The 27,954-nt window shown below is 32.9% G+C and overlaps 1 protein-coding gene across 4 annotated transcripts in view; it reads right to left on the bottom strand.

The window, feature by feature from the left end:
* Positions 1–27,954, bottom strand: part of TMEM232 (transmembrane protein 232) — a 196,505-nt gene that overhangs the window by 161,092 nt on the left and 7,459 nt on the right. For 3 of the 4 annotated variants that reach the window (XM_074202033.1, XM_074202034.1, XM_074202032.1), the window contains 4 exons: positions 24,407–24,542; positions 12,916–13,027; positions 9,411–9,516; positions 1,119–1,276 (listed from right to left, as the gene is read on the bottom strand). In XM_074202033.1, the coding sequence (XP_074058134.1) occupies positions 1,119–1,276; positions 9,411–9,516; positions 12,916–13,027; positions 24,407–24,525 (495 nt within the window). In that variant the 5' untranslated portion in view covers positions 24,526–24,542. The remainder of the gene's footprint in view (positions 1–1,118; positions 1,277–9,410; positions 9,517–12,915; positions 13,028–24,406; positions 24,543–27,954) is intronic. The other variant, XM_074202035.1, reaches the window with a different exon arrangement.

Raw genomic sequence — 27,954 nt, forward strand, 5'->3', positions numbered from 1 at the left:
CAGAGTTTCTGACACTAAAAACAAAATTTAATGAAATTAAATTCACAGTACACTTCGAAAGAAAACCAAAAAACCTTATGCTGCAAAATTTGAAACATATAGTTCCCACTGACAAAGAACAAATTCAGTAAGGAAGGAGAAAGACTTTTGAGTAAAAAGGGATAAAACCACAACAATTATAAGACTAACCTTCATACTCCAGAAAGGAAAATAAGAACCATTAGAGTTCAAGTGACAGACCAAAGTGATCTATCTATAAATCTGAGCCAAACCATAAATAAAAATAAGAGTAACAATGAAAAAAGGCATTCAGAACATTTCTAGAAAGAAAATGAGAATTGAAAAAAAAAGTATGTTTCTTGAACACTCCAGACAAACAGAAATGCAAAGAAGGGCAAAGAAACATGGCAGTCATGGATAATAACACTAACATAAGAGATACCTATAATATATTTCTATCTAAATACAGACAGGGAGATAAGGTTAAAAGCAGAATTCAAATGGAAGTGATGGTAGAGAACCAGGACTAAAATATCATGAACATAACAATGAGCCTTTTTATGGTGATACATTATAGAAAGAGAGGATGTATTAAAGGGGGCAGGGTATGAAGAAGAGAAAAATGTATTATCCCCTAATAGTAAGGGGCAAATCACTCCTGTAGTATCACAGCAAAAAGAGTTGCAGAAGAATGAGGAGTGAGAAGACAAAGAGAAAGATTGGGAAGAGGGGATAGAGGAGAAGGAATGGGAAAATTCTTGTATTGAAGGATAGAGATAATGTAATCCAATGTAAAAGGATAGGAACATTAAATACAACCATAGTATTCTTTCAAATTTTCTCTGCAGATTCTCTTAGAGAACTGCCTAGAATCACTAAGAGTCTGTTTATTGTCCTGTATCTGAACACATGTCTTCCTAGATTCAAAGTTAGCAAAAATGCCATGCCACCTCTCATGTTTCTGTATATGTTATATCAAACAATAAAGTATGTATTAAAGAAATTAAGTGAAAATAAATCCATAAAAGGAAAATTCATTGTAAAACAGATTAGACTATGTCCTACAATAGAGCTATGTGGATATATGTAAATTAAGAAAAATGATGGTTTTACAGTACCTTTATCAATTTTATTTCACTTGAATATAAATATGATTTCTGGGATGCATCACAGCAGATTCTGTACAAAACTGATTCAGCAATGAAAATTATGGTCGCCAGGTGACTGCAGCTCAAGGGGGCATGATCCAAAGAAGTACAAAGCATATTTAGAGCTTCTGAAATATTAAAAATATGAAAATGAATGTAATAAAAACAATAAAAATCTTGGTATTGTTTTAAAATTTAATCTATTGTGCCTTAATTTGGTCTTTCTGTTATTTCTTTTTAGAAAGCCAGTTTTATAAAATGATTTTTATTTTTTAGGTTTTTGCAAAGAAAATGCAGTCAAGTGCCTTGCCCAAGCCCACACAGCTAGCTAATTATTAAGTGTTTGAGGCTGGATTTGAACTCAGAGACTTCTGACTCCAGGACCAGTGCTCTATCCACTGCGCCACCTAGCCACCCCCTTTCTGTTATTTAAATCAATGAATAATTAAAGATCAGTGATTGGAATAATCCTGCAGAATTTCCCCCATACCTCTATTACTTTGAACAATAGGAAGGGGTAAAACATTGAAGTTGACCAAATAAAGGGAGCATACCAGTCAAGTTTCCCCAACATTCCCATATAGTCAGTTTAAAAATAATTTGTCAGATTTAATTCAAAGGCAAGCAAAGCATTTGTCCAGTACAGGATTACTTGAGAGGAAAAATTGGGAAAATAAATGAGAGCAATGTGAGAAAATTATGAAAAGAGAATTAACAACTTGGTAAAAGAGGCACAAAAATACTCAAGACAATAACAACTTAAAAAAACAGAATTGTCCAAGTTGAATAAAAGGTACAAAACCAGACTGAGGAAAATAATTTCTTAAAAATAGTAATAAAGAAGATAATGATCCCATGAGTCATCAAAAAAGTCAAAAATAGAAAAAATAGAAAAGGTGAAATGTATCATCTGAAAAACAATTGACTTGAAAAATAGATCTAACAGAAAAATAGGAAAAATAGATATGAAAGGTGAAGGAAAAGAACAAATGGGAACAAAGATCTAAATGGGTACTCGAATTAGACATAAAAATGATATCATAAAAAACAAATTAGGGGAGCATAGAAAACATTACATATCATATCTATAGATAACAGTTCATGACCAAAAAAGAGAAAAAAAGATCACAGGAAGTAATGTGGTTAATTTTGGTTACAAACAAAACCAATTTGACCAAAGAAAGCAGATTAGTGTAGAAATTTTTTTCCTCTGAAAACATCTCCTTTCTCAAGTATATAGGAAACTAAATCAAATTAAAAAAAATAAGATATTGCCCATTTGGCAAATGGTGAAAGGAAATGAACAAGCAGTTTTTAATAGTAGAAGAGTACAAAGCTATCAATAATCATGAAAAATATTCTAAATCAACAATCAAAGAAATGCAAATTAAAATAACATTTGGGTACCATCTCACACATCAAAAATAGCAAATACTGGAAGAAATGTGTAAAACTAGTTAAACTAATGAACTGTTTAGTGGATTTGTGAACTGGACAAATCATTGTGGAAAATAATTGGGAACTATGCCAAAATACAAAATTATTCATACCCTTTGAAACTTTAATACTAAAGTTCTAAAGTCTCTATTCCAAAAAGATCAAAGAAAGGAATAGTAGTCATATGTACAAAAATATTTCTAGTAGCTCCTTTTATGGTGGTGAAATTTGGAAATTGACAGGATGCCCGTTAACTGGGAATGATTGAACAACGACTGTAGTATATGATTGTGATGAAATTCTAATGTACTTTAAGAAATGCTAATTATGATAAGTTGCAGAATGATTATGATGAAATACTAGTGTGGTGTGAAAAAAAACTGATGAGGGTGGTTTCAGAAAAACCTTGGTAGACTTATAAGAAATGATGCAAAAATAAAGTGAACATAAATAAGAAAATATTGTTCAGAGTAACAGCAATATAATAATAATAACAAACTTTGATCAATATCATGATCCATAACAATTCCAAAAGATTCATGAAGAAAAATGGTATTGATCTCCAGAGAGAGAGAGAATTGATGAACTCAGTGAATACTGAAGCATAATTTTTCTTTTTTTATTTTTCTTCATATTTTGCAGCATGCATGGATAATATGAAAAATGTTTTGCATTATTTCATATGTATATTGATATATTGCTTCCTTTCTCAATGGTTAGGGGAGGAACTGGAAGGGAGATAAGTTTAAATAAAAATTTAAAAAGTATATAAAATAAATATTTTTAAAAGAGGTAAAATATCTTCACCCTAGTATCTGAGACAATTGACAATCTAGTTATAGTCTTTTCTTTTACCCCTTTTAACACTATACATTTACCCATTAACTTTGTTATCAGCACAATGGTGAGAAAAAACAACATGATATAACATAATGCAATAAAGAAGTTACATGGAGTCAAAGAAAATGAATATAAGGTGAAGGTCTGAATCTAGGTCAAAAGAAATGAGTCACAAAATGACTGTTTTGAGAGAAAAGAGCTTGGGGCTGTAAAGAAACCATAACTTGATTAAAATGTCTTTGGGGAACAGAACGAATATAAAAGGAATAAAATACCATATTAAGACAATTATTGTCTTTAAAAGTGGATATTGAGTCTCTTCTCAATATAGGAAAACTCCTAAAGAATTATATCCAACTCTCTCTCAGATATCTCTCAACCAGGTAATTGAGTAAGAAACAATCTCTGGAATATATAGAATAAATAATCATAATAATAATATTAAAGATATAGTATGAAAAAGGCATACTCACATTCCAATAGGAAAATGAGTCAAGAAAGACAGGAAGTTAAATATATTCTTTTACATTTTAACATTCCTTCTTAAATGTTGAATTTCAAACTTCCTCCCTCCCTCTACATCTCTCCCTTTCCCATTGAAAAAGCAAGCAATATGATATCAATTATACTTGTAAAGTCATACACAATATTTTTCCACATTAACCATATTACATAAAAGAAAAAATAAAGTGAAAAAAAAATTTCCTCAGAATTCATTAGTTCTCTCTCTGGGAGTTTAAAACCTTTCCACCCCCTCATGAATCTTTTGGAGTTGTCATGGATTAAAATATTGATCACATTGATTGTTAATTCTTTCCAACTTGATCATCATTACAATATTGCTAATATTACAATGATCTTATGGTTCTTTTCACTCATTTCGTGTCAGTTTATGTAAATCTTCCCACATTTTTCTAAATTTATCCCCTTTGTCCTTTTTTAACAATGGAATTCCATCATAATCATTTACTACAACTTGCATAAGTATTCCCAGATTGGAGGGAATCCCCTTAAATTCTAATTTTTTTTTACCAAGACAAAAAGAGCTGTTAGAAATATTTTTGTACATAAGGGTCTTTCCTACTTCAGGACACAGGCATAGTAGCAGTATGGATGGATATTAATAGCTTTGTAGCCAGTTTTGACATAGCTTCCATTATGAATGGTCCAGTTAGGAGTTCCACTAATGATTTTTCAGTGTTCCTCTTTTTCCACATTTCCTCCAGCATTTTCCTTTTCTGTCAAGTTAGCCAATCTGACAGGTGCAGTGTGGTACATCAGAGTTGTTACAATTTGCATTTCTCCAACTATTAGTGATTTATATTTTTCCTGTGACTTTTAATAACTTTGCTTTCTTCTACTGAAAACTACCTCTTTGTCCTCTGTCAATTAGGGAAATTTTCTTAGTTTTCTAATTTTGGCTCAGTTCCATATATATTTGAGATTAAAATGTTTATTAGAGGAAACTTTTCCCCAGTTTCTTGCTTTCCTTCTAACTTTGACTTCCTTCTAATTTTGTTTGTACAAAAACTTTTCAAGTTTGATGCAATTAAAGTTAACCACTTTGTCTCCTGTGATTTTTGTTGGTTATAAACTCTTTCATTATCATCTAGCAGGAAATATTTAGATGATCTCCTAATACGCTTATGATGACAACTTTTAAGTCTGATTCAACTATTCATTTAGATCATATCCTGGTATGTGGTATGAGATGTTGGTTTATTCCTGAGTTTGGGTCAGAGAGTTTTGCAGTTTTCCCTAGATGTCTTCATTAAATGGCAAATTCTTACCCCAAGGCTTAGAACTTTATATTGATCAAACACTAGATTACTGAGCTTGCTTCTGTATGTTATGTGTTCAATCTATTCCACTAATGAATCATTCTATTTTTTTTATCTGATACCAATTCATTTTCATGATTCCTACCATGTAATATAGATTGAGATCTGGTACTGCTAAGCTGCCTTCTTTCACTTTTTAACATAAATTCCTTTGATATTCTTGATCTTTCATTCTTCCAGATGAATTTTATTTTTCAGATCCATTAAATAATTCATTGGTTGTCTTATTGGTACAGAACTGAATGGATATTTTAATTTAGATAGAACTGTCATTTTGATCATATTGGTTTGGCCTATCCATGAGCAATTAATATTTCTTCTCTTGCTTAGATTTGCTTTTATTTTTATGAAAAGCATTTTTGTAATTTTGTTCCTGGGTATGTCTTGGCAGGTAGGAATCCCAAGTATTAAATAATACCTACAGCTAATAAATTGAAATTATCTATTTCTCCAAGCTGGCTTTTCTCAGTAATCTATAGAAATGTTAATGATTTATTTTATATTCATATTACATATATATTTTATATTTTATTTTTATTTTATATACTGAAACTTTGCTGAAGTTATTTTAATTGCTTCAACTTGTTTTTTTTAGTTGATTCTCTAGGTTCACCTGCAAAGAGTGATAGTTTTGCTTCCTTGCTGTTTATACTTATTTCTTCAATTTCTTTCTCTTGTAATTGCTATAGCTAGCCTTACTATTACAATAACAGTACTGAATACAGGTGAAAATGAACATGCTTGCTTCACCCCTGATTTTACTGAAAGATTTCTATTTTAATCTCCATTAAAGATAAAACTTGCTTTTGATTTTAGATAGATATTACTTATCAGTTAAAGAAGAACTCTATTCCTGTACTTCTTGGTATTTATAAAATTACAAATGAGCGTGTATTTTGTCAAAAAAGCTTTTTTTGTATCTTTTGATATTATCACTTAATTTTTTTTGTTACTGATTTGATCAATTTTGCTTATAGTTTTTCTAATATTGTCCTGCAATCGTGGTATGAATCCGACTTGCTCATGGTATATATCATCTTTTTTGGCATATTGCTGCAGGCTACTTTTTAGTATTTCAATTAAACGTTTGCATCAATGTTCATTCAGGAATTTGGCCTATAGTTTTATTTCTCTTTTATTACTTTACCTCGTTTAGGTATAAAAACTATATTTGTATTATAGAAGGAATTTGTTAGGGTTTTTCTTTACTTCTTTTTTTTTTTAAAAAATAATCTATATAGCTGGAGAATTGCTTGTTCTTTAAGATTTGATAGAATTTACATGTAAATTCATTCTAGAACTGGGGACTTTTTCTTAAGGAATTATTATGGCTTGCTTAATTTTTTTAAGTATTCTATTTCCTTTTCTGTTAACTCTTTTTTTTGCTAAGTTAGTTTTTGTAACTTAATTTAAATCTGTTAATTTTCTTTGTAAGTATTCAAATATTTCATTTCAATTGTCCATTTATTGGTATATAATTCAGCAAAATAGCACCCAGTCCTATGCAGAGTGCCCACAAAGGGATCCTATGTAATTTTGTTCTGATCCAAACAACCCCCTTTCTGTCTATAGATGGTGAGAACTCTTGGTATTGTTATTGCTGCTGATACTGCTACCACAGCCCTTAAACTACTGTGCTCCTGGTCAACCTCTACCCCGATGTCATAGACTCCTCTTTGAACCTTCTAAATTTTCCTAGACTGCAAAAATATCTCAACTTAACCATTTTTAGTTATGCTATTTAAGAATTCAATTTGACATGTTATTATAAAATTGTTTGGAGGGAAACAATGAGAGAATTTGGCCATTTCCCTCTTGACTCCTTGCTGGCTGTTAAATTAAAAAAAAATTCAAACTAGCTGCTCAGTATCAAATAAGGTGTAGAACAGAAAGAAATCTAGAGGTCATAGAAGAGTTCTTTAAAATAACTTATATTTTGCCCATATTAGCAAGAAATTTCAAGAGAATTAACAGTTTGCTGAGAAATGACAATAAGCTAAATATAATCTATTTTATTTGTCAGAATTAGGCATTAATGCAAGGAGAGAACTTATCACAATTTTAGACTGCAGAGAAATTAACATGATTTAGTTAACATGAAGCAGTCACCTCAGAAAAGTTCTAAGTCACCATGAGATTTAGAAGGGAAGAATGTTATAGAGTCACAGAAGATCTGTGTACTCATTTGAGTCTGCTGCTATTGTTTCTCCTCTGAAGCAAATCATGTGACCTGTCTATTCCTAAAATTTATGATCCATTAAATAGGGATACTGACGCCTGTACTACCTCATAGAATTGTCGCTGGAATAAAATAATGTATATAAACATATTTTTGACATTCACAAAGTCCTATACAAATGCATGGAATTGCTATGATTTATATTTTATATTAATAAGTTAATTTCATTTGTTATCCTATTCATGTTACATCTGCGGGTCTGGGACCCTCCCATTGATGTTTCTATTTACTGACTGTTTTTCTTTCAGCTGCTCTGTAGCATGGACAATTCCTATGAAATTCCTTATCCCCTGTTATGAATTAAGTACATTGTCTTTCTAAGGTCTTCTAGGATTTAAACCATTTGCTATGAAAATGGGGCAGTTAGATGGTAATGCACTGGCCCTGGAATCCAGAGGACCTGAGCTCAAATTCAGCCTTAGACACTTGACACTTAATGATTTTGTGACCTTGGATATGTAACCCAGATTACCTCTCATCCAGGGCCATCTCCAGTGATCTTTATTCATATCTGGTCACTGGACTCAGATGACTGGAGGAGAAAGGCTGGTGACTTATTGCTGCACCTTCCTCACTCAAATCCAATTCATGTTCATGTCATGACATCACCTCCCTAACATTAAGGTCTTCTTCAAAAAGAAAAGGGCAATATCGTGAATAAATAATGTAACAAAAAAAGAGGAAGAGCTATTGCAATGCCACAGAGCCTCACAATAAAACTTGTAGTTTCTCTGGTCTTTTCTCAGTCAGTTCTGAACTTCTGCACTGACTATTAATTATGTGGGTTTTCTTCCTTTTATCTAGCAAGAACCCTTGATCCTGAGCATATTCTTTTCCCTTGAGGTTTCTGCCTTTAATATTAATTTTGCTACTATTCCTCCAGATTCAAAGAATAGCAAAAGATTGATCAATGTATTTTAGAGGTCAGGACAAACCAACCAAGACAGATCAAGTTAGATCAGACCCCTAAATTTTCTTTAAAATGGACCACCTTTTTATTAAAGATTTAAGTTTGGAATACTTCAATCCTGCAGTTATTGCTGAGATTTCTCTCTCTCTCTCTCTCTCTCTCTCTCTCTCTCTCTCTCTCTCTCTCTCTCTCTCTCTCTCTTTGTTGTTCTCAGAAAAATTCAAATACCCCAACTCTTCCCTCAAGGTAAGGTAAGGTAACCATTGGGAGATCAGACCAGTCAAAGGAAAGAAAGTTTGAGGAATAATAGCAAGTATGACTTTGGCTATAGCAGTACTTACTATGTAATAAAAGGAGAGGAAATTCTTTCAACAAGAGTAGATGGGAATGAATATTTTCTGTGACAGACTGATAGAGTGACATTCTAAGTACAAGCTGGTAAACATATGGTTGACTTTCATCATCATCAAGATCATTTATTGTCTAATTATGAATATCTCTATTTTATTACAAAATTATTACCAGATAATTATTACAAAAATAAAAATAAGATCATAGATCTTATTCTCAATAATAATATTATATAGCACATTAAATTTTCAAAGCACTTTCACAAAATTCTATTGAGGTAGGTAGCATGTGGACATTATCATTGCAATTTTATAGATAGAAAGTGAAACTCAACTCAATCAGTAATTATTGTGACTTCTATATGGTCAAAGAGTTATTAAGTGTCAGAGACAGAATTTGAAACTAGAATTTGAAATTACTCTTGACTGTATTCACCAAACCATGTTGCTTAATGTAGGCCATTTTCTAAAACTAAAGTAATGAATTATTTTAGGAGGCTTTAGAAAAGTTCCTTTGTGCATAAGGATAAAACAAAAATATGTGCAATGCATTGGCTTTACAGCCACAGTTTTTGTATTTGGAAGAATCAAAATAATTTGATGTAAAAACACTTAAAGTAGTTATATATTTAGAGCTTACAGTACCTTCCTGGATTTCTCCTTTACACTGAGCCAAATAAATTGCCTCAGTCCATGCAGCAGGAAGATCTACATGACTACCCACACCTAGGCTGTTGAGTCCTAATCTTCTCTGTATGAGGGAAAAGTAAAATATAAAATATGAAGAGTTTGTTTTAGGCAGGGGTCAATCACAAAATGTTGCAGTTATTGACAGTTATATCTATAAAAATCTTTCATTTTTCACCCCAGAAGAATAAAAATTATTGTTAGCACTTATTATCTATAAAAATTATATTTTTAAAGCATTTGTGTCTTTGAAATAATCTTTGACAATCCTCAGATCATGTGCTATATATGTATGGCTACCTTCATTATTTTTGTTTTTATATTTTCAACATATTTTATTAGTGTTAAAATCTGATATTCTTCATCTTTTGAAATTATCACTATTATTGCTGACAATGATTTATCAAAATGTAATATAGGTCAGTTAATCACTGGAGTCATTTAAGTTTCATTTGAATCTTCTTAGGGTAAATTATACACCTGTTTTAATGTATTTATATTACATGTTGATATAGTTCTTATCTTTTCCTAATTTAATATTTTGGGTGAACATGTTGAATTGAGAATAACTACTAATATAATAAGTTTCTTAAAACTTTCCTGTGATTTCTTAAAGTTCCTAAATTAAAAAAAACCCTTTATAATTTCTGCTAAATGTGCTCTCATTTTCTTCTTGATTTTAAACGTAAGTCAAATGAAAATTTTATATTTGATATTCTAAAATCAGCTTTGTCAAAACTATACATTTATGTGACCATGGGCAAATAATTTCCCCTTCAGTGCAAGAAGGGCTTGAATGAGCTCTGAGATACCTATGATAGCAATTGCTTTCTTTTAAATACACTATTTTAAAGGATTTGTTAATTCTTAAACATAATTTTAGAATAATCCAGGACTAACAGAATCTAATGAAATAAGAATGGAAAAAATATTATATATTTAGTAGGAAAACAAATATTTTGTGTTAATTATCATTGTGGAATAAATGTCAAAGAGACAGAGAAAAGTAGTCATCTAAACTGGAGGGATTAAACTTGTCTAGAGTGATTGCAATGCCCATCAATAACCTACCCATTTCTTATTTGCTCTTAGTTGATCATATTTTAACTAACTTAATCAGGGCAAGTTTAAGAACATTTCCTTAAGTCCTTAGACCTTGAGATGGATGATATTATTTTTTTTACTTTTGGCAAGGCAACGGGGTTAAGTGACTTGCCCAAGGCCACACAGCTATGTAATTAAGTGTCTGAGTCCGGATTTGAACTCAGGTACACCTGACTACAGGGCTGGTGCTGTATCCACTGTGTCACTTAGCTACCCTGAGATGAATGATATTCATAAACAGGAGAGACTATAGAAATGAAAATATAAAAATGGGACAAAGGCCATATTATAAGATAGTGAGATAGCTTCTTGCTCATGTGAATTGGAAATTGATAGCAGGCAATTCAAGCAAAAGTCAGAGCAAAAACATATTGGAGGCCAGAGAAAGAGACTAAAATTCCTCTTTAGAACAAGCAAACTGAGTTTGACAGGAAAGATAGTGTTGTGGTTGAAAAAGGTTGAAATTTAACAGGCTGAGAAGATAGCAAGCCATATTCTGAGTGTCAATAGTTAGAACCAGAAGATTTAGAAGGTATGATATAATCTGGTCAGATCTCCTTATTTTATAGAAAAGGAAATTGAATCCTAAAAAAGCCAAGTTATTTAATCAAAGTCACATAGCTCAAAACAGAAGAGCCAGGATTTAAACCTAGATTCATCAAAATTTCCAGTACTCCTTTTGACAATGAAGTTGACACTCACATTTCAGAGCTAGCTCAGTATTTGGGAATCTCTGAAAGAAAATATGTGAGAGAGGAGGTATTAGACTGACTAACAAACTGAAGGTCTACAATCATTGTGCTGACCTCATTGTTATACGCCAGTGAAACCTGAACAGTTTATTTAAATTTAAATCACTTCCATCACTTAGGAAGATTCTAAAGATCATCTGGCAGTAAAGATACCAGACACTAAGGCCCTTTCTGGGGCTAAACTGCCTAGCATTCCAACAGTGCTGCAGAGAGTTTATCTAGGATGGGCTAGGCACCTTGTTAGCATGACAGATATATGCTTGCCCAAAAGACTATTTTATGGAGAAGTCACACAGGGCAAGCACTTACAAGGGGTCAGAAGAAGCGATACTGAGACAACCCTGAAGGTCTCATTGAAGAACTTTAGAATTAATTGTATAACATGGGAGACACCATCACAGGACCACTCAGCATGGCATGCCCTCAACAAAGGAAATGTGATATGTGTAAGTTTAGAATACCCTCCCTGGGTGTTCACATGGACTATTTATGCCCAACCTGTGTTAGAGCATTCCAAGTTTGTACTGGTCTGATCAGCCACAGTCAGACACACTGTGATTCGTCTCAAAGAGTTGTCATTTTCATCTTCTTCAATAATGAAGGGCAAGAATCAACTGAGTTATACTAGGAGTGCAAACTATACCAACCGAAGTTTCACTGTATGTAAATACTGTATTTTTAACAGGTTTCTTCAGAAGGTCCTGACATGAGACAACCTAACATTAGTCAATATCTTTATCTTCCTCTATTCAGGAAGATGTAGTAAAATACCTCAAGACAGCTTGGGAATTCTTCTAGTATTCTGGTGGGTTTAATCTCCCTTGAATTCTTGATTAATCTCTTGACCTTAATGGAACCACTTCTAAATGGCTAATTGTGTAGTCTGGTAGTTTAAGGAAAACCTATTTTCCCCTAATAAAAACTAATTGTTTGTACATTTTCGTCTCAAAAATGTTGTATTACATTATCAGAGATATGTCACTGTGATATCACCATGCTAGCTGTGTTATAGGATGATAGATTTTAGAGGTCGAAGGGATACCAGAGATCTAGTTCAATGCTTACATTTTAAAGTTAAAAAAACAAGGGATAAGAGAAGAGGAATGACATGAAAAGTAGTAAATGGCAGAGTCAGGATTCAAACTCAAGTTCTTCATATTAATAGTTCTTTCCACTGAAGAAAAAATATCAGATTAAAAAGACCTATATGATGGCCTGAATGCAAAGACATTTTTTTAATTTGATTCTTTGAGCTAAGCAACAATTACTACCAATGAATATATATTCTCTTTTGGTGAAGAGTCTGTACCTAATCTTTTTACTTTTTATAGACAAGGACTCACTTTAAAAGCTGTACTGATACAAATCATGTGCTCAACTTTACATATTTAAAGTTGATGTCACTAATAAATTACTTTCTATCATTATTCTATGAAATTCACATAAATAATTTAATACTGAATAATTTGGTTATAATCTTTAACTCTGATAATCTTTATTCCTGATAACAAGCAAATAATTATTCCAAATTTTTTCTTCCAGGTTTTGAATCATAGGTAAACTGTCATAAATGGAAGACAAAAATGAAATAGATTATATGAAATTACCTTGCATCTAAATAGTATTTTTCTAGCCTTGTCCATTAAGTGCTCCTTAGTCTCCAAATTTTCTGTCTCGTTGAATTTCATGATGAATTCTTTTGTGATTACCAAAGGTTTTCTAAATAAGTAACAAAAATATGAGCACAGCTATCATTGGTGATTTCTAAATAATCAAGTGCAAACATTAAATATAACACATTCCTAGAAAAGATATTTCATTTATCAAAATGAGCAAGTAGATCAATAATCTAGAATTCTAAAAAGTCATAAAAATTAGAAGTTAAAGTAGTATTAATGATTGTAAAGAGATGGAAAATTCCCATTCTCCCTTTAGTTAAGAGAAATTACAAAATAAAATGTCAAAAAGTTAAAATACAAATTAATTCAAATACATAAAAAAGTTTTCTGCAGCAAAAACAAACTGCCAGGTAAAAATGAAATAGAAAAATATTGTCTCTGATAAAAATCTGACAACCAAAATTTATAAGCAAATAAAATCTCTTTAATAGAAGATAGAGGAATTTTCTAATACAAAAATTATTTAAAGGATTGTCGTCATTTAGCCATTTCAGTTGTATATGACATCATTTGAGGTCTTATAGATGAGAATTTGAGGTAAACAGGGTTAAAATGATTTACCCATGATAAAATTCAATGGCAATATGGCTGCAAGGAAACAAGTATATTATTACACTATTGGTTGAACTATAAATTGGTTCAAAATTTTCTTTCTTTTTTTTTTTTTTGCAAAGCAGTGGGGTTAAGTGATTTGCCCAAGGTCAAACATCTAGGTAATAATTATGTGTCTGAGACTGGATTTGAATTCAGGTGCTCCTGATCCCAGGGCTGGTGGTTCTATCCACTGCACCACCTAGCTGCCCCAGTTCAATATTTTCAAAAAACAAAATACAATTTTCTAATGAGTTACAAAAATTTCATATATTTTGACCCACTAATATCAATACTAGTGTGAAGTGAAAAAACATTTTTGACAAGGATAAAGAGAACTGCCTAAATTATATACACCAGTACTAGTTATAAGAGCAAAAGAAGAAGCAAAATATGTTTCAATAAATGGAAATGACTAATCAAATAACAGTGTTCAAATGTATAGAATATTACTGAACCATAACAAATAATGAACAGAAATAATTCAAAGAAATATATGAAGCCATATGAACTAAAAGATGGTGAAGTATGTAGAACCTAAAGAAGAGTCAACACATTCCAATAATAATTCAAATGATTAGGGTATAATATATATAATAAGTAAAGACAACACTATAAAAACAACGAAACCTAGATAAACATAAAAGTTAATAAGAAGTCATGGAAGCAAAATATATTTTTATTATCAACTTATTTAATTTAAAACTTTAGTAAATTGATTGAATGACAATTTAGTCAATATGGGGACTCTTGGAAGACACAAATCACAACCAAGGTATTATGGGTTAATTCAAAATATGTGCTTAGTCCATCAAATTCAAGGTGTTTGTGTGTCTGTGTGTGTGTGTGTGTGTGTGTGTGTGTGTGTGTGTGTGTGTGTGTGATTCAATTTCCAACCAAGCTGAATCACGGAGGGACAATTTTTTGCTTCATGCTGGGATTTGTTGAAAGAATGATGACATGTCCCTAATATATTTGTGTAAAACACAGAGATGGAGCATGTGAAAAAAAATCTTTATAGCAAGTTTCCTGACAAAGGTCTCATTTCTCAAATATGTACAGAATTGAGTCAAATTATTTTAAAAATAAGTACTACTACCCAATTGATAAATGGTAAGTGGATATGAATACATAACTTTCAGATGAAGAAAACAAATCTGTCTATAGAATATGAAAAAATGTTATAAATCATTACTGATTAGAGAAAAGCAAATGAAAACAATTTGGAGGTACTGTCCCACACCCATGACTGGCTAATATGACTGACAGTAAGGAAAATGAAAAATGCTAGAGAAGATATGGAAAAATCTGTATACTAATTTACTATTAATGAAGTGGTCTATTAATTCAACCATTTTTTGGCAAGGGTCTCCAAACTTTTGGCTTGTCTGGACTATATCGCCCAACAAAAACATGTCAAGGAATGAGCATAGAATTTAATTTTTATTTTTAAGTACAATGTAAAAATATTACTAATGAGTATTTTCCCTAGTCTATTTATTGATTTTGAACTTACAAGTTAAAATTGGCCTCTGTTCCTAACATTCAGGAGAGGAGACAAAGCTTTTTTTACAGTGCTGTTCTTAGAATTAGTACTGAATTTTAAGAAAAGCTGAATGCTGCAGGATAGATGTCTTTAAAGTTTAGCGCTGGAGAAGACTGAGAGTCCCTTGGCCAGCAAGGAGATCAAATCAGTCAATTCTTAAAGAGTTTAATTCAGATTATTCATTGAAAGATAAAATATTGTAAATGACTTTTAAATACTTTGGTATATAATAAGAAGACAGAATTCGTTGGGAAAAACCCTAATGCTGGAAAAGATTAAAGGCAAAAGGAAACTGATATGGCAGTGGGTAAGGTTGACAGATTCAGAACATTGGGGAAGACAGAAGAGTTTTTTGGTCTATAGATGGTCAATGGAGTCATGAAGAATCACACCTGACAGAACATCTAATAAAAACAATAAAGTCTTTCCAGATTTTTTCTGAAATCATCTCCCTCATCACTTCTTACTTCATTTCCCATAACTCGTTTAGCCACTACCCAATTTATGATCACCACTTCAATTTCCAGATCTTAACCACCATAAAAAGAGCTGCTACAAATATTTTTGCAAGTCTATTTCTCATTGGGACATAGAACAAGTAGCAACACTGTTTAATCAAAGAGCATTAACAGTTTATATTCCGTTTGAGTTACAATTTTTTTCTTCAAAATGGTTGAAGGACTGGAATTCATAAATCCATTAACAGTGAATTAGTGTACCTATTTCCATATCTAATATTTGTCATTTTCCTTTACTATCTTATTAGTTAACTTAATGAGTTTGACGTGGTACTTCAGAGTGTTTCAATTTGCATTTCTCTAGTTATTAGTGTTGTAGATATTTTCTATGACTATAGGTAGTTTTGCTTTCTTCTATTGGAAAAAAAATGCCTGCTCATTTCCTTTACTTATTTACCAATCGTGGAGTAACTTATTTTGATAAATTTGATTGTTTCATATATATATATACATATATATATATATATATATATATTTGAGAAAGAAGATATTGATCAGAGAAACTTGCTGTAAATTTTTCCCCAGTTTCCTGATATATCTTCTAAATTTGGCCAATTAGTTTTGTGTAAAATCTTTAATTTCATGTAATAAAATTATCCATTTTATCTCCTGTTATACTTTCTATCTCTTATTTGGTCATAAACTCTTTCTTTATCTGTAGATCTGACAGGTAAATTATTTCATATTCTCCCAAGTTACTTCTATCTTGCTTTATGTTTAAATCATGTACAAATTTGACCTTCTCTTGATGTACAGTGTGAGAGGCTGATCTATGCCTAGTTCTCTTGTAAGAAGTCTGGTGACGGCTTTCTGGTTTTCTCAGCACTTTTTTGTCAAATAGAGAGTTCTTGTCCCAAACTTGTAACAACATGGTCATTTACTATTGTGTATTGTGTGACTGATCAGTCACTTTATTTCATAAACAGTACCAGGCTGTTTGATGTTTAATGCTTTTGTAATATAGTTTGAAGTCTGTTAGGCTGTCTTCCTTCACTTTTTTGATTCCTTTGATGTCCTTGACCTTTTATTCTTCCAGATTAATTTTTTCTTGCTCTGTAAAATAATTCTTTGGTAGTTTCGATAGTATAAATTGGATAAGTAAATTAATTTAGGTAGAATTATCATTTTTATTACATTGATTTGACCTCTCCATGAACAATTAATATTTTTCCAGTTATTTGGATCTGCATTTTTGCAAGGTTTTTTTTGGTAATTGTCTATCTAGACACACTCCCAAAGTATTATCTGTAGTTATTTAGTTGATTCTCTTATATCATCTGCAAAGAATGATATGCTAGAAAGAATGTTACCTCATAGCCTCTTCTTTCTTCAATTTCTTTTTCTTGCCCTATTGTGGTAGTTAGTATTTTGAAATTAAATTTTTTTTTGTACAACCAAATCCTTTACAGTTAAGATTACAAAAGGAAAAAATAACTTGAAGCAATTTTTGAAAGCAAGTTTTCTGGGAACCAAGATGACAGAATAATGGCAGGGACTCTGGCAAAAGCTCCCCCCAAACAACTCCAAATACCTTTAAATAATGACTCTATCCAAATTCTGGAGTGGTGGAACACAGAAAAAGACTGAGTGAAACAATTTTACCACCCAAGACAACTTGGAAGATGTACAGGAAACCCTACCAGGGTTAGAAAAGGCTCATGGTGCAGTCCAGTCTGTGCTGAAACAAACCAGCTCCAATCATTAAGGAGTAGCCTGTGGGGCATCTGGGTCTCTGAGGATGCCTGGATCCATGGCAGGGGAGGTGGCAGTTTCCAATCCTCTCAGTCCAGGGATTTTCAAGGACAACTTGAAAAATCAGCGGGGAAAACTCTGCTGCACCAGAGTGAGAGTGAAGCCCAGCCCAGCGCAGTTATCAACACAGAATCAGTCCTGGAAACTAGGAGCAGGCCTGGGCAGCCACCCAGCATCCTCAGTTCATGGAGTTAGGGAGATTGCAGAGGTTCTTTGCTCTCCCTGAGACAGGAATCCATTGCTTTGCCCGTGTTCAGTTCCAGGTTGAGTCTGGGGCCCAGACGGTCATAGTGGAGCAAGGACCCTTCTCACAGCTCCAGGGCAGAGGGGAGTGATTGTGATCATCTACAGACCAGAGCACAGGCAGAAGAGCAGTAAGAGCCTCTCATAAGACTTTGGAGGAACTGAGGTGTCTGGGAGAGGAGTGTCCTTGAAAATAGCTGCAAAAATCCTCAAAAGCTTGGGAGTGTTCTCCACACTGGAAGCAGAGTTCCACCTTAACAAATAGTTAAATCAAATCATAGGCTGGGGAAATGAGTAAACAACAGAAGAAAAAAAATCTGACCATAGACAATTACTTTGTCCTGTGGAGGATCATAATACACATTCAGAAGATAACAAGGTCAAAATTTCTGCACCCAATCCTCCAAGAAAAATATGAATCCTCAAGCCATGGAAGAGCTTAAAAAAGATTTTGAAAATGAAGTATAGGAGGTAGAGGAATAACTGGGAAGACAAATGAGAACAATGCAGAAAAATCATGAAAATCCAAATCAGCTACTTCTTTGGTAAATGTGATACCAAAAAATATTGTAGAAAATAACATCTTAAAAACTAGTTTGGGTCAAATGGAAAAAGCAGTCCAAAAGTCAAGAAGGAGAAGAATGCCTTAAAAAGCATAATTGGTCAAATGGAAAAGAAGATACAAAACCTCTTTTTTTTTGTGCAAGGCAATGGGGTTAAGTGACTTGCCCAAGGTCACACAGCTAGGTAATTATTAAGTGTCTGAGGCAGGATTTGAACTCATATCCACCTGACTCCAGGGCCAGTGCTCTATCCACTATGCCACCTAGCTGCCCCAAACCCTCTCAAGAAAATAATTCCTTCAAATGTAGAATGGAGCTAAGGGAAGCTGATTACTTTGTGATAAATAAAGAAACAATAAAACAAAACCAAAAGAATGAAAAATTAGTAGAAATGTGAAATACCTCAGTGGAAATACAGCTGACTTAGAAAACAGATCCAGATGAAATAATTTAAAAATTATTGAACTACCTGAAAGTCAAGACCAAAAGAAGAGTCTAGATGTTATTTTTCAAGAAATTCTCTTAGGAACACTGCCTTGATATCTTAGAATCAGAGGGTAAAAATAGAAATCGAAAGAATTTACCAATGAGCTCCTGAAAGATGTCAAAATGAAAACTGCCAGAAATATTAAAGCCAATTTTCAGACCTCCCAAGTCAAGGAGAAAATATTTTAAGCAGCCAAAAAGAAACAATTCAAATTTCTTGGAACTAGTCAGGATAAAACAAGATTTAGCAGCTTCTATATTAAGAGCTTTTAGGGTTTGAAATATGATGTTCTGGAAGGAAAAAGCTAGGATTACAACTAAAAATCAATCACCTAGCAAAACTGAATATACTCTTTAGGGGAAAAGATGAACATTCAATGAAACAGGGGACTTTCAAACTTTCCCGATGAAATGACTAGAGCTGAACAGAAAGTTTGATCTTCAAGTACATGCCTCGGGTGAAGCATAGAGAATGCAGATGGGAAGAGCAAATTAAGAGGGACTTAATGATGTGGAATTGTTTGAGTTCTTGCATGGGAAGGTGATACAGATAACTCATTTGAACCTTCTTATTATTAGAGCAATTAGGAGAACCATAAATGTACAAGAAACAGGAAGGAGCTGAATTAGAAGGTATATTAAAAAGATGGAATTAATGAGAGAAAAAGGAATGTACTTTGAGAAGGGGAAAGGAGAGTTGGAATGGAGTAAATTATTTCTCACAGCAAAGGCCTGAAAAAACTTTAGCAGTAGAGTGGAAGGGGGAAGGTGAGAGTGTGTCTTACTCTCATTGAAATTGGTTCAGAAAGGGAATAACATGCTATTATTAATAACAATTAATTGGGGTATAGAAATCTATCTTAATTAATAACAATTAATTGGAGTATAGAAATCTATCTTATCCTAGAGGAAAATAGGAAAGGAAAGGGACAGGTGGGTGGGGGAGTGTAGGTGATAGGAGGGAGGGAAGGTCATGGGAGAGACTAGTCAGATGTATAAAGTTGGAAAAAACAAAAATAAAATATTTTTAAAAAGAGTTTAAAAAAGGCAAATTCCACTGAGAAAAGCACATGGCAAGAAATAGGGTATATGGACTAAATAAAGTAGGAGGGGAGTAGGTTATAAGGAACTTTGAATGTCACACAGAAGATTTTATATTTGATCCTAGAGGTGATTGATTGTTGACTGTTTTCTTTTGTTTCAGACTATGGTTGGAAGTCTCTATCATAAGTCAGGCAAAAATATGTTTATAAACATATAAACATTTATATACATAGAAATGTATATGAAATATGTTTATTAAAAATGTTTATAAAAATTTGGAATGGATATGTCTTTAAATTTTGCCATCTCATATTTCTTTTGATCTGCTGTGATTCTGCTTTTCTCATAGAGTACAGCATCCTCTTTGATGCCAGCATGCCAAACTGGACAGTCCTGTAACCAGTGTTTTTCCATGTCTCACAATTACTTTCAAAGTTTTACAGAGTGACCTTGTAATGATTCTTCTGAACTGCATGGGAGCACTTATGAGTTTTTCATAAAATAGTCTTTAAGACAATGGTATGTATGTGATATTTGAATAACACATTCAGACTATCAGAATTGCATTCTGTGCAGTAGAGTTTGAATGTTTGGTAGATCAGCTCAAGAAAGAACCTCAGTGTCCAGTACCTTATCTAGGCAGCTGATCTTTAGAATCTTCCTAGGTTAATTCAAGCAAAAGTGACTAGTTTCCTGGTAAGATACTGGCATACTGCTTAGGTTTCAGAGGCAGACTACAATGAAGTCAGTACAATGGATTTACTGTAGACCTTCAGTTTGGCATATAGTTTAAAACTCTTCTCTCCCGAACTTTTCTTCAGTCTCCCAAACACTGAGTTAGTTCTGGCAATGTATGCATCAACCTCATCATCTATATGGGCATACCTAGAAAATATACTGCTAGAATAAATAATAATAGTATACACAGCAATCAGAATTTCTCCATTTGCTGTAATCAATATTACCACATATAATTGGTGAGGTGTTGGGCTGGTGGAGAACCTCTCTTTTCTTAGTGTTATCCATCACAAATGACACAGTACAAATGACAAATAATCAACACCTTCTCTTGCATCTCAGCCTCAAAGGCTGCACTGAGTGAAAACAAAAAGTCACATGCCAACTCTCCCTCCACCTTAGTCTCAGCTAATAGCCTTTTCAAGTTAAATAATTTCTGCTTAGTGAGGTAGTTGAACTTGATGTCTTTTTTCTTCTTTGTTGAAAAAATCCAGCATCATAAAAACATCATGCTAAAAAGCATGGGAGCAAAAACACAGTATGAGAGTATAGTCCAGTAACCAGAACCCACATGAGAATGACATCATAGAACTGGAATATTGTACTAAAGAACTTCAGGCAATTGAATTTTTCCTTCATCTCCCAGAAGTTCTTGACAGTATTAAAGGTCTTGGTCAGATCAATGAACACTGTATACAGAACTCTGTTTTTGCTTCTGGTATTTCTCCAGGCAAACCTTGTCAGTCTTTTATATAATACCATTTTATAGTCTGCTGCTTGCATGGAAATTATAAGTTTTGCAATGAAAGTTCTTAAAATCTATTAACCAGAAGGTTTAATTCTGATAGCCATGAAGATCTTCCTTACTAACATAAGTGTTTAAATGCTTTAGAAACAATATGAATACTTTGTTTAGTTGTTTTTTTTTTTCAGTCATGTTTCAGTCTGACTCTTCATGACCCCTTCTGGGTTTTCTTGGCAAAGATACTGGAGTGGTTTGTCATTTCCTTCACCAGCTCATTTTATAGCTGAGAAAACTGAGGCAAACAGAGTTAAGTGATTTTCCCAGAGTCACAGAGCTAATTGGTGTACCTAAAGTCAGATTTGAATTTAGGTTTTATGGATTCCAGACCCAGAATTCTATTCATTATGCCTCTTAGCTGACCAAACATGACTACAACACCTCACAAATAATACTTTTGAACTAAAATGAACTACTATATTTTCCCTACACACAAAATTCTGTTTTTTTGTATTTGCATATATATCATGCCTGGAATGCTCTTTGTATTCAACTTTATCTCTTATAATCCTTAACTTTATATTTTTTAGGTTTTTGAAAGGCAAATGGAGTTAAGTAGCTTGCCCAAGGCCACACAGCCAGGTAATTATTAGATGTCTGAGGCAGGATTTGAACTCAGGTACTCCTGACTCCAGAGCCAGTGCTCTATCCACTGCGCCACCTAGTTGGCCCTAATCCTTAACATTAAAGTTCTGCTTCCTGAAGGAAGTAATAGGGAAATTAGGAAATTTGAGTACAGGGTGATGGAAATCACTTTAGTGACTGAATAGAGAGGATGGGTAACAGTGGGGAGAGATTTGAGGCAGTCAGACTTACCAGCAAATTACTGGAAAAATTCAGGCATGAGGTGATGAAGGATGCACTAGAGGGGTGGGAGTGTCAGAAGAGAGAAGGGAACATTTGGGGGACATTGCAAAGGTGAAATCAAGAGGACTTGGCAATAAATTGAATGGAGAGGAGTTGGGGAAGAGAAGAGATAATATGAAATCAAGAATAATAATTTAGGTTGCAAGTCTGAGGACCTGGGAAATTGATATTGCCTTGGAAGTAATATGGAAGTTAGGAGGGTTTAGGAAGAAACATAATGAGCTCAGTTAGAGACATATTTAGCTTAAAATATCTACTGAACATCCAGTTGTAGATGTTAAAAAAAAGTTGGAATTCTAGATTGGATGTTATAAAAGAGATTAGAGCAGTATACACAGATTTGAGAATTATCAGAATGGATGTATATTAGTTGTACAGACACATCTCTGTGATAGATGTACATAGATGTACTATATATGCAAAATATATCTATGTAATGGTATATAAATACAAACAAAATATTTCTATGTAATAACTTATTGACTACATAAATATCTGGCATACTTCTAAAAAGAAAAATTTCAAGAGTAATATTACTAATCTATAGAAGATGAAAATCTCAGATTGTGAAAGCTATCTGAGAATCTGTGAGAGGAGATGTAATTATCTAAATGCCTTCTTCAAATACCCCTAATTTAAGAATATTTGGAGGACAAGGGTGCAGAAGGATTTGAACAATAATTGGTGTAAAAAAATTCCAGAGGTGATGACTCCATCTTCTGATATAATAAGCAACTCTTAGGAAACAGATATAAATCCTAAAATAAGGGGAACAAAATCATATTTAATGTTTAACTTCCATAATCCAAACCTCTGCAAAGGAGGTAAGTTAAACCTCATTTCTCTTTTTTGGGATCATTCATGATGATCAAAATGATACTACATTCAGTTTTAATTTTTTATATTTGTTTTTTCCATTTATATTTTTATATTATTTATGTATTGTTTTCCTGATTATGCATATTTCATTTTGCATCAGTTAATATGTATACTTATGATTATTCATTCTTTCATGTTCACCATTTCTTATAAAATAGTAATATCCAATTGCATTTATTTACTCTACTGTTTCAATCATTCTCTAGTTGAAGGACATCCATTTTGTTTCCAGCTCTTTGCTGATACAAATAACATTGTTATTTATATATTTATACTGTTGCATATTTTACTTCTATGGGTACAAGTCTGCTGTGTGGGATTTCTCGATCAAAGGAACCATGGGATATCTGGTCTCAAACACTTAATAATTACCTAGCTGTGTGGCCTTGGGCAAGCCACTTAACCCCATTTGCCTTGCAAAAAAACCAAATAAAAAAAGGAACCATGGGTGAATGGAAATTAAATCCAATATGTATTACTTGTTTGTATGTAAACTGCTCAGATAGCTTTCTTGGACCTCAATTTCCTGATATATATATATATGTATATATGTACATGTATATATATATAAAATATATATAACAGATTTGTGTTTGTGTGTGAGTGAGTGTGTGTGTGTGTGTGTCTGTCTGTCAGTCTGTCTGTTTTAAATAGGTACCTCTGATCTTGTGAGGTGAGAATTAGCTACTTGTTATTGGCTCTCACCTTCATGTAGGCACTGTCACTTTTTTCTAGCTCCCCCTTTCAGAGAGACTTTCTCTCTAACCAACTCCTTTTCACCCTGAGTAGTAGTAGAAAAACCATAGATATTTTTTGGACTTGAAAGCAGTTAGGTCTGAATTCTAATCCTCTCTCAGACACTTACTAGTTATGCAGTCCTGGTCAAGTTATTTTTACCTCTCAGACTCAATTTTCTCATTTCCAGAATAGAGGGCTGAACTAAGTGACCTTTAAGATCCATTATAACTCTAAATCTATGATCTTATGATTTACATTTACCCCCTTAATAAGTGTCTAAGTATGTACTGCCATAGAAATTTCTAGGCACAAATTAGAATTGAAAAGCCTATAGTAGTTATTTAAACACATAAACACATTGCCTTTTAGTTATTATTATTATTATTATTATTATTATTTTAAATAGTGATGAACTAAGTGATGCTAAAAAGTGATACTAAGGCATTTTCATAGTTTATAAAATAATTCACAAAGGATGGTATTTCATAATCATTTTAGTTCTTGAATTTTCAGTGGAAAATGAATAATATTTGCCCTTTTTGAATAGTGTGACCATTCCTACTAGAATTAGAATCCTTACTATATTATATAGAAAGATAATGGCTGTATTTACAAAACAAGAAATACTAGATTTTTAAAAATTCAAAATTACCTTGGACTTTCAATTTTTACTTCAGGCACACTTTTTGAATTTTCTTTCAAAAGTTTTTCATGGTAAGACGTTGATACTACTCCAAATCTGTTTATATTAGGTATCTTGCAAAATGGCATATTTTCAGGTAATCAACCTAAGGTAAATTAAGGAAAGATTTCTGAAATAAGAATGTTTTCTACATGTCTACATGACTGAGAGAAGGACTAGTACAAACCAATGATGCAATTCCTTATGTGAAATTGTCTTGGGAATCCTGCTTCTAATCTATACTACTAAGTATCTCAGAGACTTTGGAAAGCACCCCCTCTTAGAAGTTCAGAGAGCTAGGACAAGCGCATTATACTGGCTATGGACAATGTTATCCTCATCCAGAGGAAGAAAAACAAAGAAAACACACACAAAAATACCCAGCCCTCCAGAATCTGATGAACTTTATAAAAATCATCTCTTATGTATCTCTTTCCCTTAATCCTAATTCTTCATATCGAAAATAATCTGTAAACATGTTTATTAAAATACATATATATGGGGTGGCTAAGTGGTATAGTAGATAGAGCACTGACCCTGGAATCAAGAGTACCTGAGTTCAAATCCGACTTCAGACACTTAATAAATACCTAGCTGTGTGGTCTTGGGCAAGCCACTTAACCCCATTGCCTTGCAAAAACTAAAAAAAAAAAATATGTATATATAATGCTAACCTGTCAGTTCACTGCTGAGGGGAGGGCAGTGGGAAGAAAGGGTGAAAGGAAATTTTTTAACTTAAAAAATATACATGTGCATATGAATGACAATAAAAAAGGACATTGACAAACCAGAAAACCTCCAAAGGAGAGGAAGTTAAATGATAACAAGCCATAATGATCAATTGAAAGAACTAGAAATATTTAGCTTAGAGAAGATCTGGGAAGGAGGAGACATGATAGCTGTCTTCAGATATTTAAAGAAGAAAAACATTTAAAATGCCCTTCAATAAGATATACCAGTATGTGTATAAAAGTTTTCATCTTAATAGTTTCTTAATACCTCTAAATTCCTACTCTGATTCCTTCCTGAGATGTTACTGGGGTTCAGGTCATAAGATAAACATGATTGAGAGATTAGAAATTTCCTTTGATTCCCTGGATATTTGAAACTTCTACAAAAACACAAATTATGCTCCAAAGATAAAGAAGCTTAAGCTGTCTTCATGATACACACCATTCATCCAAAAGATGACTTTAAAAAAATCTTTTAGAGTGAATTCAATCAGTAATTCTCCCCCCACCCCCCACATAAAAGGTGATCACAGCGGCATTATCTTACCCTCCCACTCTTCATTCTTTCCAGAGCTGGGTGTAGATACTCTAAGACCAGAGCAGAGGGCCAGTCATCTTTGTAATGCTTCAGACTTACCTAACTTTAATCACTGGATGGGAGTTATCTCAGTCAAATGGTGACCTGGGAAAGGCCTAGCTTAAAAAGGTCAAGGTCTCCCATTGCATCTGCAGTCATCTCCAGTCATTATGATCTATATTTGGTCACTGACTGCAGATGGCTCTGGAGGAGAAAGTGAGGCTGGTGACCTTGCATAGAACCCCCTCATTTAAATCCAACTCACTTGCTTGCTATGGTATTATCTCCCTGATGTCATACTCTTCTTTGTGAACAAAGGATCATACTCTTCTTTGTGAACAAAGGATAAGGACTCCACAGTAGCAGCACTTTTAGGTCTATACACCAAAAAGTGCAAAGAGAAAGAAAAAGGACCTGTATGTTCAAAAAATATTTGTAGCAAGCAGTTATTTTTGTGATGGCAAAGAACTGGAAATGGAAAGAATGCCCTTCAATTGGGGAATGCAACTTGAAGTTGCACGTGATTGTGATGTGTTATAATAATGAACATGGTGATTTCATAAACACCTTGAAAGACTTACATTAACTGATGCAAAATAAAGTGAGCAGAATCAGGAAAATGTTGCATATAGTAATACTGATGTTGTATGATGATTAACTTAAATGAATTAGCAATTATTAGCAATAATATAGTGATATAAGACAATTCTGAAAGTTTTAAGAATTTTTAAGATGAAAAATGCTATTCATCTCCAGAGAAAAAATTGATGGAGTCTGAATTACAGATTAGAAGAGTTTTTTTACTTTATTTTATTTTGATCTGTTTACTTCTGCAATATGGTTTTCATGGAGGAAAAAAAAACAATTGATCCTTTCGGTTAAAATGTAATCATGTGTGTCAAAGTTCCTTTTATACTTTAAATGACTGTATTTGCATATGAAAAGGCCAATAATGCAGCTAAAGTGGAAGAAATGACTATATTATCTCTTGGACCTAACTTTGTCTCTGTGCCTTTTTTTGTTTTTCTGTCACTTTAGTTACAGTGGAGAATGAAAATTGGAGAACCCTATCAACAAACACGTTTGACAATTATTGATTAAATGACCAATTACCAGATTTATAGTCTTCAGAGATATCAAAAATTGGAGGTATATGGAATGCTAAACAAGTACTTGGACCAGAAATTTGAGTAAAAAGACAGTAGTAAACCTAAGGATTCTAGGTTAGCTGGGATGACCATACTTTCTGTTCTAAAAAGCTATGTACCTATAATTGAGAATCTCGTTCTCGAGATATAAAATACTTCATGAGGAAAACCTTTGTAGGAAACAAAGCAAGTAAAGCTGAGGAAAGTAATATTTTAGAATAGTTTTTTCTAGTTTAGTTTTGTTAGCTCTAGACAAGGGTTATTTACTTTTTCTATTAGAACTATAACAGGGAAAGGTCTATGGGCTTTAAAAGAACTGGCAATGTACATTCTTACTTTGAGGAAGAAGTAGCCAAGGATTTAATCTAAACCAGAAGCTGGAAGCACTGGAGCAGCATTAGTTGAAAAGTATCTGGATGGGGTTTTCTAAAATGAGCAATACAAAGAAATAGAAGAAAGCAATAGAATAAGAAAAAGAAGAGATTTCTTCCAGAAAATTAGAGCTATCAAGGGAATTTTTATGTAAAAAGGGACATAATAAAAGACAAAAAATGGTAGGGACTTAACAGAAGTAGAAGAAATGAAGCAAAGGTGGTAAACATATATAGTAGATCTACATAAGAAAAGTCTTGCAATCACTAATAACCATGATGGCTACATCTAGACCTAGACATTGTTGAAAATGAAGTCAAATGGGTCTCAACAAGACTAGTGGAGTGATAGAATTCTAGCTTGACTATTTAAAACTCCTAAATGAAGATGTTACAAAAGGACTGTACTCAAAATATCAACATGAAAAACTCAGTAGTGGCCACTGGACTGGAAATTGTTCATTTACATTCCAAACCTAAATAAGGACAATGCCAAGAATATTCAAATTACCAAGCAAATGCCCTCATTTCACACACTAGCAAGATAATATTTAAGACTCTGTAAACTAATTTTATGCAATATATGAAATGAGAATTACCAGAAGAGCAGTCTGGATTTTGAAAAGACAGAGGAACTAGAGACCAAATTGCTAACTTTTGTTGGATTATGAAGAAATCAAGGGAGTTCACA

Source organism: Macrotis lagotis, chromosome X (assembly GCF_037893015.1).
Source record: "Macrotis lagotis isolate mMagLag1 chromosome X, bilby.v1.9.chrom.fasta, whole genome shotgun sequence".
Lineage (NCBI taxonomy): Eukaryota > Metazoa > Chordata > Mammalia > Peramelemorphia > Peramelidae > Macrotis > Macrotis lagotis.